Here is a 16,647-nt window from a genome sequence, read left to right as displayed (position 1 = left end):
CGGGGTAGAGAGGGTATAAAATGTAGACTGGCAATGGCAAGGAAAGCGTTTCTTGAAGAAGAGAAATTTGTTAACATTGAGTATAGGTTTAAATGTCAGGAAGTCTTTTCTGAAAGTATTTGTATGGAGTGCAGCCATGTTTGCAAGTGAAACATGGTCGACAAAAGAGTTTAGACAAGAAGAGAATAGAAGGTTTTGAAATGTGGTACTACAGAAGGATGCTCAAGATTAGACGGGTAGATCATGTAACTAATGAGGAGGTACTGAACAGAATTGGGAAGATGAGGAATTTGTGGTACAACTTGACTAGAAGAAGGGATCAGTTGGTAGGGCATGTTCTGAGGCATCAAGGGATCACCGATTTAGTATTGGACAGCAGCGTAGAGGGTAAAAATCGTAGAGGGAGACCAAGAGATGAATACATGACGCAGATTCAAAACGATGTAGGTTGCAGTAGGTACTTCGAGATTGCAGAGGATAGAGTAGGATGGAGAGCTGCATCAAACCAGTTCCTGGACTGAAGACCACAACAACAACAACAACAACAATTAACATCCCTGCACCAACAGAAGAATGCAAGGAAGAAGAGGTTCTTTGAACCTCTGGACAGAACATGCTATGACCATCCAGGACACGACATTAAAATAATAGCTGGTGGCCTAAATTCTCAATCTGGGAAAGAACAGATCTTTAGACCAACAACTGGACTTCACACAAACATATCATAAGCAATGATAATGGAATGAGACATATATGCAGCATCTAGAAATACGGTGGTAGATTGAACATATACGAAAGAGCATGAACAGCGTCAGATGGAAATGTAGTAAATCAAACTGACCATTTGCTGAGAGATGCAAGGCACAAATCAGATCTATTTGATGTGAGGAAACTTAAAGGCCAAAATACAGATTCAGATTATTTTCTGGCCTGGGCAAGAGTGAGGGCTAGGATGACCAATGCAGTACAAGGAACACGGCTTAGTGTGGTGCCTAAATATAATATAAAAACCTTAGAATCAGCTGAAATTAGAGAACAGTACCAGCAGAAGTTGACAAAGATACTCAAAAATACTGATGAATGTAGTAACATTGAATACCACTGTGAAATAAAAGATGCAGTGGAGACAGCAAACGAAACACTAGAAAGCGAAATAAGGCATACAAGATCTCCATTGTTTGACGCTGAATGAAAAATAGTAATGGGAGAAACAAACAAGACATATAAAAGAGCACTACAATCGCAGTGTACAGGAAGGATGGTGGAAGATTATGAACAAAAAGGCTTGAAAAGAGGACCTACCAAATAAGGAAGCGTGTGGAAGAAAGCAAACACTCGAGAGCTGAAGCTTTAAAAAAGGCTTGATAAAAGATGAAATAAAAAAAAAAAAATTTAAAGTGAGGTGAAAGAGATATGTGAAAGATAGTGCCGACACTTTCACAATCTGCTCAACCTCAGAATAATAGCATCACGAGAGATAACTAACGTACACGGACAAAATGACTCTTGATACTACACCTCCACTACCCCTAGAAGAAACATGAAATGCCATGAAGAAACTGAAAAAGAGAAACAAGGCAGCAGGAATAGACCATATCTCGGCAGAGTTGCTTAAGCAAGGAAATAGTGAATCGGAACAGATTGTCTTTAAAACTGCTACTTTAGTATGGGAAGAGGAGAAAATGACCTAGCAATGGAAAGAAGAAATAATATGCCTCGCATACAAGAAGGGAGATCAGTTAGAATGTGATAAATATGGATGTACCACATTCCTTAACTTATTGTACAAAGTATTCTCTATGTACTATCTGACCATCTTCTTCCAACAATTTACAGAGAGACAGGGGGCATATCAATGTGGATTTTTCCCAAAAAAGCAAACTGTAGATCAGATCTATACTCTACGGAAAATCTGAGGGAAGGCGATCAAATTTGGTACTTGCATGCTTCACCTCTTTACAGACTTCAAAGTAGCATATGATAGTATTGTTGCGATCCACATGCTGGTATCGCACTGTGATCAGGAAATCGAGCATAGAGTGTGTGAGTTATCCAGTGCACACCTGGAGTCATCAGCGGTAAAGCAGCATTTATAATAACAATTATTTATTTATTGTGTGGAGTGTACAAAGGTATAAGTGACTTCAGAGCTGCAGTCAGCAGCCAGGCATAAGCGCAAGTACTGAGAAGGAGTGTTGATGCCTAGTGAGTCGTGACATTGCTGACAAATCAATATCAGAATTGTATGCTGTGCTTGTGGTGGTGATGGAGCAAGGAAGATGCTGCCAACCCAGAAGTTCCATGGTAACCTACTACAGCTTCCCCCTCAATGCTCTCAAAGACAGCCCATCATGCGCCTAGGTGGAGACTACTGACTATGGTTCAAGATGTTGTATTTCATGAACACTAGATGCTGGCTAACCACCATGGATTGATCATGGCCGCAGCAGATAATCACACAATGGCTGAGCCTGCACAGACAATGCTCGCATGGTTGGTGTGAAGGTGGCAGCTTGCAGATCACCCACAAGGACCCAGTAGTGGAGGAGTGCTGGCCACTCACCGGTCTTCTCATCTGCAATGGCTCAGTAGGCAGTCTGGCATACCACAGCTGTGGTATGCATCAGGTTGCCTGCCTCTCGGTGTTGAAGTCGGTTAGCAAGTATCAGGCTGGCCATCATCGATCACCTTGTCATGGTTTCACTGAAACTCAACAGACTGTCTTTCTTTCCGGTTCTAGAGACATGGACTGAATGACAGCATGACAGAATGTGTCCTTGAACTCTGGATGCCCCTCTATTTGAAGGGCCAAGTCTGCAACTATGACGCAGTGGTTCTGAGCGTATTTGCTCTTATTTATTAGACCCATCAGTACTCCTTGCCTTGCTGTAGTAATTCAATAATAATTCTGGGTTTCTGAGCACAGTTCTTTTCTGTCAACGTGTGATTTTGTAATGGTACTCAGGAGGTGTAGTTAGATAGTGTTACCTCACAATGTCTTGTTAAGAAGCACAGCAGCACTTGCCGTGTCCAATGGTAGTGAGCATATAGATTATATTTAGAACTAGAACGCATGACGTGTGTGTTCTGATCCAGCAGCAGTTTCAAGTAGTTATGACTGTGGCTACAAGGTATCAGCATCGTATACACGAAATTTCTAAACAGTCTAAATAAGTATTTTGAAGCTGAAATTGTATCTTTTATGACTATTTTTATTAATTATTTCTGATTAAATATGTTTAGTTATTAATGTGAATGAAGGTGTGAATGCAAAATAATATAATAAATGAATGTCATTAGATCTATTGAGTATATGCTAGTGTGAGAACTGTGGTTGTACAGAGAGAGTGAATCATACTCTCAGGGGAAATTTGTAAATTGAAAACAGCCTGTTTATGGGACTAGGGAAACAAATATTTTACAATAATTCTATTATTCAGAGGGTGAGTTCTTTTGGTAACTGCGGATTTTTTAAATTTGTTAATTAAAAAAATTGTTCATAAAAGCTATTAGCTTGTGATTGGTCAAACATAAAAGATGTGGGATTGCAGGATTTAATAGTAATATCGGACTGGCTATGATGCAAGTCAGTCAGTCAGAAGAATGTAAGTTCACGCATATTTTGTGGACTGAGAGAATTCTTTTCTGAAGTGTAAGGAGCTCAGCAATCGTCATGTTCAGATGCGTACATTAGAAGCTCTGAATAAATGCAATAATTATGAGTAAACCTTAATCATTGAATGCCACAAAGTGAACGCGAATGTGTGACTAAGACGAACAAGCAAAATTCCATTTTTTATGCATAAACTACAATTTTTGAACTAACTAAAATCAACATGGCATTTGTGCAAGTCAAGAATATGAAACAAATGTCCAAAGGGATCAAGTTGCATAATATTTGACTGAGCATTTTGTCACAGACTGCTCATTTTGTAATCTTTTTGGTCACTGGTTCACTTAGATACCGTAAGCTTGCTACTATGAGTGACCAATTGCTTTTGAGTGTCAACACTGTAACTTAAGACAAGCACTGGCTTGGCAAAGTTTCTGTATCACAAACTATATTGCTTAACACAGGGCCGGCCAGAAATTCTGCATGCGTGTGGTGCTCTTGCACATGTGCAACTTCCGGGTCACAGCGTGCACGCCGCAGCTGTCAGCGTTCATGTAGTGCATGTTTCTACGCACAGATGTCGCTCCTCTGTTACACAAAGTGCGTTATCGACACCTCGTATGTATATCACAACATGGGCTGTATCTGTAAGATCTGTTGCTTCATCGAGCGCAACAGAGAAAGCAACAAAGTATTTAGCCTTATTTATTAGCTGCCTGTGCAGATCGCCGGCCATAGCGCTGATACGTCTTGTCACTGTTTGTTTGGATAGACTGATTTCTTGAAACCTGCTAACGTTCGTGGGACACACAAGTTCTGCAGCATCAATCAGACACCCTTTCACAAACTCCCCTTCGGAAAAGGGTTTCCCAGATTGTGCAATTCTTAATGCGATTTTAAAACTTGCTCGCAGTGAAGATTTAGTGTGGTTGTCATTCTGGGAAATAGAAAACAGTACATTGTACAGCGTACAGTAAAACAGACATAAATGTAACACAAGAAACTAAGAGTTCAAGAAGTATCAGTTACTTTGACGTACAGTAAAATCGAGTTGATGTGTCTCATCCATTTTCTTAAGGACATTTAATTTTGCTTGCCTTTCTTCACTGTTGAGTACACTACATTCGTCTTTGTGATATGTATTGTAATGTCTTTCAATTGAAAACTTACGCTGGCCGCCTATTTTTTGGCGGCACAACAAACACTGTGAGTTTTCACCAACAGCTACAAAAAAGAATTGCAGTTCCCAGTCATTTTTAAACGACTGAGAACATAGATCTCCCGTCCTTTGCTTTTTCACAGTACTTGCCATTTCTCAGTACTTCTCTGTTAAGATTACGGTCACCAGGGGTAAACGAGACTGGATATGTTGCGCTCTTGCTTGCACCACATGGAAGTGGAGCCGCCGCCATTCATTTAGGACACATGTCTAATAACAGATGTCGCTGTTGCTCGCTGTCGCACACGTGCAGCACTTCCACACGTCTGCACACTGTGCAGCGTTTGGCCGGCCCTGGCTTAACAGCTCTGCTAACCTTATACCAGAAAACATTTTATGCAACCTGCAGGTGTGTGTAGTGCAGCTAGTTTCCGCTATATCTTTCTCTCTAACCAAAGAACATTATTCACTCTAACAGGTCAGATGTGTGGACTGAACTGCTGAAGATTGTATCACCAAAAGATGAGTGGACATTTTCTGTAGGACGAACAACAAACCACGCCATTGCATGTCGTCCATTGCATTCAGCAATTCAAAAGCTGTAGTAGCTCAAAACTGCTACTGGGAACAGTTTTGAAAGAGGACAATGCAGCGTAGTGAGTGAGGGACAGAATAATACAAGTGAAAAAGTGAAAAAGGAGATCAAATGCAATGATGACAGGGTATTTAGATGGGAAATGGATGGCAAACATCAAGATGACAGAGGATGCAGGATATAATTGGACAAGATAGTGTCAGACGCAGTTAGCAGGTGGCACAACAGAGTGGCACTGTAGGCAACAGACAAAATGGACTGGGGCCCTGGATCTGGCGTAGCTGAGAGATGAGATCTGACCCTCTGGGATGACATACCACGACTACAGCAGAATACTGGAGATAAGTGTATTTTATTTATTGCTTGCTTGTACTACGAAACTTGGAAGGACGGAAGAGAATGACAGTTCCGTAAATGTGAAAGAGGGGAATGAGATTCTGTCTAATGTGAGTGCCAGTCAAATAAGCAATCCTGAACAAAGACAAACAGTGATTTATTAAATAATGAAGTTCCAGTTGATGATGTACCTCAGTTATCTACAACTGTGGGGACAGAACTGGAACAAAATGTTCAAAAAATGCATCTCTTAGTGATAGCTTAAATTTCAACACCAAGAGGAATGATTTTAGTGATTTTAACCTGTCTAATGATAGTCAATTGAACATAACTGAACACGAAACAGTGAAAGCAGATATCAAATTTGGTATGTTGCCTGTAAAGCTAATAGAACAGGAAACTGTATTGGGGTAAATAATGCAGAAAGTATGCAGTATTAAAGTTTAACATGAAGAAAAATTTCACTGAAGTAAATACAGAACAGACTGATAATCTTGATAATAAAACATACAAACAGTCTTGTGAGCATCCTAGTAGTATTACTGGTTCAGCTGGTGAGCTTAAGAAATTTAAATCTGAAATTAATGTAAAGCTGGAAAACCAGGCTGCTGATTTAAAGAAAATGTGGGAGAAAGATTTGCAGTTGCTTGACACTAAGGTGGACGAATGAATTTCTGAAGTTGAGAAAAACTGTAAGAAAATGTCAGAGAATGTTAGACGTCAGTTAAAAAAGTGGCAATTGGAAGCAAACAAAGAGTAAATCAAGTTAAAGAGGATGAATATAAAAAGGAGGAGAAAGCTGCTGCTGTAGAATTTGTTTAGAAAAATGATCACAAAACTTTGGACAGTAAATTTAATACTGAAAGTGCAAACTGTTTAAAATCTGTGAGGGCTTTGTCTGATTGTGTGGAAGTGATAGAAACTAAATTGCTTGAGCATGATAGCAAGTTGACTATAGTGGAGCATAGCATTAGAACAGGCACTAAACAGTGTCGGATATAATTTGGTGACGGAATCCTCTGAAGTGGTCCATATTACAGTTTTTACATTTTGACCCATCTGGAAGTATGCATCCGAAAGGATTTTGGACTGATCGCAAAATATTGGTTTTGTGGTGTCAATAGTTACGATGCCACAACGTAGGTGCACGCTCTCGCAAGTTGGCATTACAAGAGAAGACTAACTACGCCGACCACAGTGCTCTCTGGCTGACGCTGTGGAGCTCAGTGAGTGCTAGCTTGATTTCTCCCCATTTCATCAAGAGCAGACGGCCTGTATATATTGGTTCTACTACTGAGTGGGCTAGCTTACTATTGAGACTTTGTATTAGTTACGTTCAGTTAGAGCTTGGACAGCAATGAGTATTTGTTAGCTTTGAGATTATACAGAACACTCATCCTAACTCCACAGGATTAGATATTGACTACAGCTTCACACCTACGTGCTTATCCTAGCCAAAGTTATGAATGTGTTTGATATTTACTTGTGTTTTTGACTCTATTAAAAGTGTTAAAGTTACATGCAGTACCGAAGTGCTTCACCTCTCCTGCTCCTACTAACTTCCTTCACTCTCAGCCTAAATTACAGAAGCAGTTCACAGGAGCAGACCCACACACCGCCTCTCCAGGTGGGATACAAAAGGTTTTATTATGTCAAAATTCTTGGGTGCAGCTGGGACATGGAGTGTTACTGCTACTGAGCAGTATGATATGTTAGAAAAATTTAAGAAAGCCTTTTTTAAAGTAGTTTTGGGGTAAACAAAAACAGAGAGAGTTGCAAAATTGTATCTGGGCAGGTGAGAAGTTTAATCCCAGAAAGGAAAGTGTAAAGAGGTTTGCATCGAAGTAGGTTACTAATTTGTCTGACAAATAAGTTTGAACCTGAAAAAATTATTATGGGTTTAGACAGGAAGTTGCCTATGAATTGGCATAACAAAATTATTGCTGCTCTCGGGTATGACATAAACAAGTTAATTAATTACTTGGAAAGGGTCAAGAAATTATTATAGGAAAAAGAGCTGGAAAATAGGAACTTAAGGCTCTAGAGAAATGTAGAAGGTCACAGAGTCTAATAATAGGACACAGATAGACCCCCCTCTTGCAGAAGTAACTGCAAGTTATACATACTAAATACATTAGTAAAAATGAAATTTTAATCAGTTCTCACCTTTGCTGTGACAATGTCCCCAGGAGCAGGTACAATACTCTGATCATTAATACTTCGAACTTCTATAATGGTCGACTGTAAAGAGAAAAAGCACATAAATTTAACATTTCACACCTGCAACAGTCAAAATCTTTCAACAGATGTTAGAAAACATGTAAAGCGAACACTTTTTTTAAAAAGGGACAGTGCTGGTATTATTGGACTGCAAAATAACGTACTCCGTGAGGATAGGAAAAATTAAGATATATCCCTTAGTTAATGCAATGCACCGCACAAGATGGCCAGGCCAGAACGTTTCTGCATGGTGGGCTACTACTTCCTGATACAACAAGAACTGCACAATGATGCTGAGATGGATACTTCATGATGTCACCAAGCTGGTCAACTAGAGGTGCGAAAGCAGCAACACAGCCAAAAGACAGAGCCATCACAGTTTTGGCGGCCCAGTGGCTTCACATCTGAGTCATGGACTTATCGTGGCTTATATGACCAGAACCGGTGCATTAGCAAAACAAGTACACCCCAAGCCAGTATAAAGAACCCTCATTTTTAGTCAAGTTATTGGAGCTTACAGGGCACCAGTCCTGAGAAGGGATCTACATCCATCCACGAGCCTATCAGTCTATGAATCTACTTGGATCCAGCAGTCACCCTTGTTGGAGTCTGTCGCAGCTAGCTGTGCCACTGCTGATAGTGCCAAGTCTGATGCTGTGACTTACTTCTCTCCAACCAGCAGATCATCCGGTGGATTCACTTCATCTGCTACTGCCTCCCACCCTGGATGTCTCTAGCTCCATTGGAGGATATGCAACTGCTTGTCCACCATCACCTGCATGGGCAAACTTTTTGCTGCCTGCCTCTGCTCAGGACAAACTCTGCTGTTGGGAGCTGCCACTTCTGCATAAAGTCACTAGCATGATCGTTCTCCCTTGGTTGTCCTCGTTTGGGGCTGCTAACGGCCTCTACAGATGCAGCTGAGGCAGAGTTCCTGTTATGCTGGATCAGTGGCCTTGCACTGTGGCATCTGTTGCCACCACACACTGATTGTGGTGTCTTCCTAGAGTAAGTGAATGCTGTTTACACCCCATGGGTGCTTGCCTCCCAGCGTGACACAATGGATGTACTTTCAGTAATAAATGCTGTTCCTATGATATCTCATCAGCTGTTTAACAGGCACCTAGTCACCACTGCACTAGTTCCACCACACACCACAGTAACCAGTCAACCTGGTCATTGCAAATGTTGTCAGAGCAGTTGCTGATTGATGTCTGCAGCTGGGTCCAGGACTTCAACTTCACACGCAGTATGCAGTTCATAAATGGGTGTTTTGGTGAGTCAGTTTTTATTTTTGTGGCCTTTTGTACATTTTTGTTCATGATCATGGTGAATAGACAGGACATACAGAGAATAATGAAATGGCAATCATGTTGGACTATAATCTGATTTAAAGTTTGTTGTTGTTTTACATGTATCTCTATCTGACTGTTTGTAGTAAGTGTCCTCGTTTGGTGTTGTATTGCTAGACAGATGTTGCACAACTGCGGGCAATGATGATGCAGTGGACAGCTGAAATTCTGTCAAACGGGTTTGCTGTGTTGTTGGAGAAGAATTAAGCATTGCAAAGGCAGGCGGGCAGATACTCTAAAGGCAAATAATAAGCACAGACAAGCTGAGATAGTGGAAACAGAAGATCTAGTCAGTGTACCTCTTCCTTTAATGGATCCTATTGCAGCTGATCTTGTGGTTCCTTCTTTGGGTAAGCCAGCAAAAGAAACATTGGTGTTTATTAGTGACTTTGGAGCTGCCACTAAGCTGCATAATTGGTCAGATGAGCTTTCATAAGGTCAATTTGTAACTGGTTGGCAACAAAAAGACATATGCCATGTACCATAAAGGATGAATCTGAAGGACTGGGCTGCCACCATTATAGTTGCTACACAGCTTCAGGACGTTGACATTGCGAGCTGGGGGGCAGGATAAGAGGAGTGTTATTTCCTCAGACATAAAGTGCTATTTGTGTAAGGGCCATACTTAGAAGCAATGCTGTCAAACACAATAACATGAATGTGAAGAAGTGTGGAATCAGACACGAGGCTGTTAGAACAAGAAGTGAAATGGGCAGCAACACCAAAGCATTTGTTAAATGCCAATGACAATTCCTACAACATCAGACAGCGACACAGAATGCTGCAAAAGCATATGCAAAGGAAAAGTCCTGCTTAGTGGGCACGGTAAACAGAACATAGCATTTTTGGTGGACACAGGGGCTTGTGTCTGGATCCCCTAGGTATGAAGGGACTGAAGTCCCCACAGTATAAGTTACACGCAGCAAGGGATAATGATGTGGCATCAATGGGATTGATATTGGTGCAATGAATTTTCAAGAATATATGGAACTACTGCTACATCTCTGTGAGGGGTACTGAATGGTTTGTCAGAAATTGTTCCATCTGGGAATGACAGCTGCAAATGTTGCTTTAGGACAAAGTTCACCAGTCATGAAGGTGGTACCAAATAAAATGCAGACACATGCATTAAAGCTCACTTGCACAATAAGGTACTGAAAGGTACAAGAAAGTTACTTTGGATAAGTGTGGGTACTGTCCTAGTGAAGTGATGTGTGTTATAGAGCCATTGGAAAGAAATGGTGAACTGGATACTTCACACTGTTTTGTGAGTACAGTTTGGCACATGTGCAGGAAACAGGTGATGATTACATGGGTCTGGTGGCTGTGAATAGTTTGGGCTCTGAGGACACGAATCTGCCAAAGGATTTACTGATAGCCAACTTGGGACATCCTAGATGAGGATGAACTGGATGGGTCAAGTAAAGACCTTTACCACAAGCAAAGGAAGGAGAAGTCAGTTATGGAAGCTTCGTTAGTATGATTTGTGGATCTGTTCAATCCTGGTGGATCATTACCAGCAACACGAGTGATGCAACACTGTATACTGTATACTGTCTGCAGGAAGATGTAAAGAATACCTAAGCACCTACAACCTATAATGGAAGAATTCATCAATCAGGAGTTGACTGATGGCATCACTGAAGAGCATTTTAGTCCATGTGTTGGGCACTGAAGCTGAATGAAACACATAAACCCATCAAGAAATACAGCAATGCTGACAGCTTGAGTGGAAAGTTTGGGGTCATGCAAGCACTTGGCAGGAGCCCCGCAGAGAGGCAAGAAGTGCAGACTGCTGACATGGACTGCCTGGTATTTAGAATACAGTCGCACTTTGCTCGCACAAGGAGCTATTGTGTAGAATGATAAAGTGTGGACCACACATTGTGGTACCTACAGCTTTGATAGATGAGGTTTTATGGGAAGCACATAACACGTCATGGAGGGTGATGGAAACTGATCTTTGAGTAGTCAATAAATACATGTGGAGGATGAGGAGGCAGGACGTCGGGCACTATGCAAGGAATTCTACAGCATGCGCACAACGTGCGTTCGGTCATTAACGTGTTCCATTGCAAAGATTACCACAGGCATCCAAGCCATTTGAAATGACGTGGATGACATTCTGGGTCTATTCAACTTGACACTGACTGGTAACTGTCACGTGCAAGACCACCATAGCTCATTTTTCACATTATATTTTGACTGTTGCAAACCCAAATCAACAGGAAAATATGGCAGCACAGGCATTGGTAAACAATTTGATACTGAAATTTGGCAGTCCCGATCCAATCTGTACAGATCAAGGCATTAATTTTATGACTGATCTGTTTAAGCCACTATGTCATCTACTGTGCATTCAGAAGTTGAAAAATCTGTAAACATAAAGCATCTGATGATATAAACTGTCAAATAGCTGCCACACTATTACCAAGAAAAGTTTCATCATTGCCCCAGGGTGCCATATGAACGCGAAAGCCACCTAGATGTAAGCAAAAATGTAATTTATGAAAATGACATTATAGATGATAAGTAAGGCATAAATAAGATTCACTATGCACAAAACACATACGTGCACTTGAAAACTGCTCTGTAAGCTGAAACAGGCAAGCTTGTTGTGCAGAAATCTCTAAAGACTACAATGCAGTTATTGGAACGGACATATAAAATGTCATATTCCGACTTAGTTCATGCGGCAGGCCCTACTGACACACACACACGTACGTGCGTGCGCGCGCACACGCACAAAATCATAACTTCTGTTTGTTTGTTACATTTATATGTAGTATTTACATTCAATATACTATACCTTGTCTTTCTTAACAATGTTGACAAATCCAGCCAGTGCGGAGTAAATATAACCATGTCTCTCATAAGTTCCACAGCCGGAGATATGCCCTTTATCAGCCAGACAGAGCCGCTGACCTTGAAAGTTTGGGAAAAAAATATTAAAAACTAACAGTTAAATAATAAAAAAGCAATCTCAGAGAGAAATACAGATAATAACTTTGTTGGTTGGTTTAAAAGGGGGAAAGGGACCAAACTGCTTGGTCATCGGTCCCTTGTTCCTGTTAAAACAATCATACAGGATAAGAAGAAAATAAACGAGACATAGAGCACAAAACCAAAAGGAAGGAAATACTACAAGAACAACACAAAAGCAACAAACACTACAAAGAAAAAAAAGAGGACAAGAAAATCACATAGAGTCAGAAGAAAGAGGTAGAAGAGATTAAAACAAGAAAGCAGATCACCATGGTTGGCTGACCACAAGAATAAAAAGGAGAAGCCAGCCACTCTGCCACACATTAAAACCTCCACCCAAAAAGCACTATGGCGGAGGACACAGAGGCACAAAGGACATGTGCGAAAACTTAGATCAAATGATAAAACCCACCCTCACAAATAAAACGTAAAACTAAAGTTGCTGTTGAGGTACTGTTGCCCAACACTGAAGGTAGGGTGCTGGGAAAGTTAAAAGTCCACCGCAGAGTGGCTAAAAGGGGGCAGTCCAGCAAGAGGTAGATGACCGTCATTTGTGAACCATAGTGACACTGAGATAGGTCCTCACAGGAGCAGTACGAAATGCAGAAGTCATCTGCATACAGAAAAGGTGAGACCGATGGTCCTACAGCTGCTGCTAGACCGTTAATAGCCACTAAAAATAGACACACACTCAATATGGAGCATGCGGAATGCCATTCTCCTGAATACGTGGTGGGGGGGAGGGGGGGGGGGGGGTGCCAACTTGGACAAGGAAAGTATGGAGCGACAGGAAGCTTTGGATAAAAATCGGGAGCAGGCCCCAGAGACCCCACTCATACAATGTGGCAAGGATATGATGACCCCAGGTCGTGTTGTATGCTTTACGTAAGTCAAAAAAGACGGCAACCAGGTGTTGATGTCTGGAAAAGGCTGTTCGGATGGCAGACTCGCGGGACACAAAATTGTTCAGTGGTAAAGTGACCCTGGCCGAAACTGCCCAGACATGGAGCCAGTAGGCCACGTGATTCCAGGACCCAACTCAACCACCGACACACCATATGTTCCAGCAGCTTACAAAGAACGTTGGTGAGGCTGATGGGCCAATAGCTATCCACATCAAGCAGGTATTTATCGGGTTTGAGCACTAGAATGATGGTGCTCTCCCACCATTGTGATGGAAAGACGCCATCACACCAGATCCGGTTGAAGACGACGAGGAGATGTCGCTTGTAGTCGGACAAAAGATGTTTAATCATCTGACTGTGGATCCGATCCAGCTCAGGAGCTGCGTCGGGGCAATGTGCAAGGGTGCTGAGGAGCTCTCACTCTGTAAATGGGGTGTTATAGGATTCACTGTGGCGTGTAGTGAATGAGAGGACTTTCCTTTCCATCTGCTGTTTGTGGGTGCAAAAGGCCTGGGGTAGTTCTCCGACACAGAGGCTCGAGCATAGTGCTCAGCAAAGTGTTCGGCAATCGCATTTGCATCGACATAAAACACGCCACTGATGTTAACACCAGGGACACCTGTTGGGGTCTGGTACTGAAAACAACATCTGATCTTCGTTCAAACTTGGGAAGGTGACGTATGGCACCCAATGGTCGACACGTACCTCTCCCAACACTCCTGTTTACGTTGTTTTATAAGCTGGGGAACGCGGGCACAGAGCCACTTAAAGGCTATTAGGTACTCAGGGGAAGGGTGCCGCTTATGTCGCTGAAGAGCTTGCCGATGCTCTTTAATTGCCTCAATGACTTCCAGCTACCACCAAGGGACTGCCTTTTGCCAGGGGCACCATGAAGAACGAGGGATCGCGTTTTCCGCTGCAGAAACGATCTATGCAGTGACCTGCTCAACCACAACATCGATGGCATCATGTGGAGGAGATTCAATGGTGACAGCAGAGGTGAAGGCTTCCCAGTCTGCCTAGTGGAAAGCCCATCTGGGTAGGCGTCCATGGGCATGACGCCGGGTTAGTGACAGGAAGATGGGGAAGTGGTCACTACCACACAGGTCATCATGCACTCTCCAATAGACAGATGGGAGAAGTTCTGGGTTGCCTCTGCAATGGCTGAGTAAGTGCCCTGAGCCACACTGAAATGTGTGGGGGCCCCAGTATTGAAGAGGCAGAGGTCAAGTTGAGACAGGAAAGTTTTGACACCTCTACCTCGGCCAGTATGCACACACCCCATAAAGGGTTGTGTGCATTAAAATCTCCCAACAGTAGGAAAGGTTTAGGGAGTTGATGAATCAGTGCAGCCAATGCATTCTAGGGTACTGCACCATCTGGAGGAAGATATATGTAGCAGACAGTTTTTTCCTGTGTTGTCCTTATCCTGACAGCCAGTCTCTCAAAAATGTTAATGTTAGAACCCTTAACTGGAAAAGTAGGTTACAGAATTTAAAGAGAGAAATGGATAGGTTAAAGACGGCTATAGTTGGAATTATTGAAGTATGATGGCGCGAAGAACAGTATTTCTTGTCAGGTGCATACACGGTTATCAACACAAAATCAAACACAGTAATGCAAGAGTATCTCCAATAAGAAAACAGAAATGCAGGTGAACCTCTATAAACGTTATGGAATGATCACACAGGCTCAGTCATAGCTAAGACAGCTGGTAGACTTTGGTTTATTGGTAGACTACTGGGGAAGTGCAATCGTCAATCTACAAAGGAGATTGTCCTCAATTCAGTCATGTGATCTGTTCTGGAATATTTCTCAAGTGTGTGAGACCTGTACCAAATAGGACTAACAAGGGATATTGAATGTGTACAGACAAGGACACAACAAATGGTCAAAGGTTTGTTTGATCTGTGGGAGAGTGTTGCAGAGATACTGAAGATAGATGCAAACTATCCTGAGAAAGTCTACTAACAAAGTGTCAAGAGCCAGCTTTAAATGATGACACTATGAATATACTACAGCCCCCTACATATTGCTCACATAGGGTCATGAGGGTACAATTAGAATAATTACAGCATACACAGAGCCAATCAAACAATCATTTAAAAGACAACACAAACAGCTAATAAGCGTACAGAAAACACACACACACACACACACACACACACACACACACAAAGATAAAATGTAAACAAAATTCGAATATGGTGCCTAACTCTCTGGTGAACAAATGAACACTGGCTGTGCTGGGATACACAACAAACCACAATCACACTGTATTCTGGTGAAGTGAAAAGTGTTTTACAACATCATTTGTGGAAAACACATGCTATATTTACATGTGCATCACGACCCCTCATCATGATGCGGAGAAAAAAAGGGCTTATCACATGAAAAACGTAAGTAAAAACGAATATAGGTGTGAAATATCGCGACAAACTAAATTACATTCTAGATGATAGGTTAACTCCGAGCAAAATTTATCATCAACATCATTTGATTGCAGATGACAAGCTACTTGTAGTAAATAATATACAAGTGATCTGGAAAAATCATGCACACCAAGTGTAAAGGTATTAACAAAAAGAAAATATTGTTTGAACTAAACATCCACATAATTTTGTAATAATTTAATAAAAATGTTCACATTACAGAATAAATAAAACGGAAACCCACTGATGATGGCACACTAGTGTTGAAACATGTTTGGGTACTGAGGACAAAATTGTGTTTTGCATATCTGGCAGAACTCACATCCTACAATTTTAACTGCAAATTATGGTCAACACAAGGAGCTGCAAATCTAAATGATGAAAATCATTCTTCCACATTCTACACATGAATGGCACAGGAAGAAATCCTAACTAATGGGGCGTATCCTATGCCATGCACTGCATGGGGGTTTGCAGAGTATATATGTAGATAGATATGGTGAACACATTAATGTAACTAAGACAGACAAAATCGAAAATAAAACACTGACAGAGTGTAAAATGGCAAAGCAGGATTGGCTAGAACAGAAACGCAAAACTTTACAAGCACATATTACTACAGAAACAATGATGCCACATAAAGACAAATTAAAATCCTTGCAGTACTAAGCAAAGGAAAGGCAGAAGAGGTATACAGGACTCTACCAAGGAAATGAACTTGAAGACAATATAGTGAAAAGGCATGAGGAAGTACATGAAAATGAGGTGGTAGATATGACACTCCAAGAAGAATTGAACAGAGTACTGAAAGCCCTAAGTAAAAACAATGCCCCTACAGTAGACGACATTCACCCAGAATAATTAGGATCCTTGGGAGAGAAAGCCATGACAAAACCATTCCACCTAAAAAGTGAAATGCTGTGCCAAAATGACGTACACATTCTTTTGTTGAGTTACAACATAACATATAAAACTGAACGTTAATTGCATATGGAAATTGGTTTGAGTTTGTAATATAGTTCTTAGTATTTCCCTTGTTTCTCTCTCTCT

General features: G+C 41.4%; 1 protein-coding gene across 2 annotated transcripts in view; it reads right to left on the bottom strand.

The window, feature by feature from the left end:
- The window catches only part of LOC126175386 (exosome complex component CSL4), a 79,812-nt gene that overhangs the window by 21,203 nt on the left and 41,962 nt on the right, over positions 1-16,647 (bottom strand). For both annotated transcript variants that reach the window (XM_049922161.1, XM_049922162.1), the window contains exons 2-3: positions 12,085-12,200; positions 7,870-7,944 (exon numbers count right to left, since the gene is read on the bottom strand). In XM_049922161.1, coding sequence (XP_049778118.1) covers positions 7,870-7,944; positions 12,085-12,200 — 191 coding nt within the window. The remainder of the gene's footprint in view (positions 1-7,869; positions 7,945-12,084; positions 12,201-16,647) is intronic.

This window comes from Schistocerca cancellata, chromosome 3, assembly GCF_023864275.1.
Source record: "Schistocerca cancellata isolate TAMUIC-IGC-003103 chromosome 3, iqSchCanc2.1, whole genome shotgun sequence".
Classification (NCBI taxonomy): domain Eukaryota; kingdom Metazoa; phylum Arthropoda; class Insecta; order Orthoptera; family Acrididae; genus Schistocerca; species Schistocerca cancellata.
Note: the sequence above shows the minus strand (reverse complement) of the source record. Positions and strands in the feature narration are given on the sequence as shown.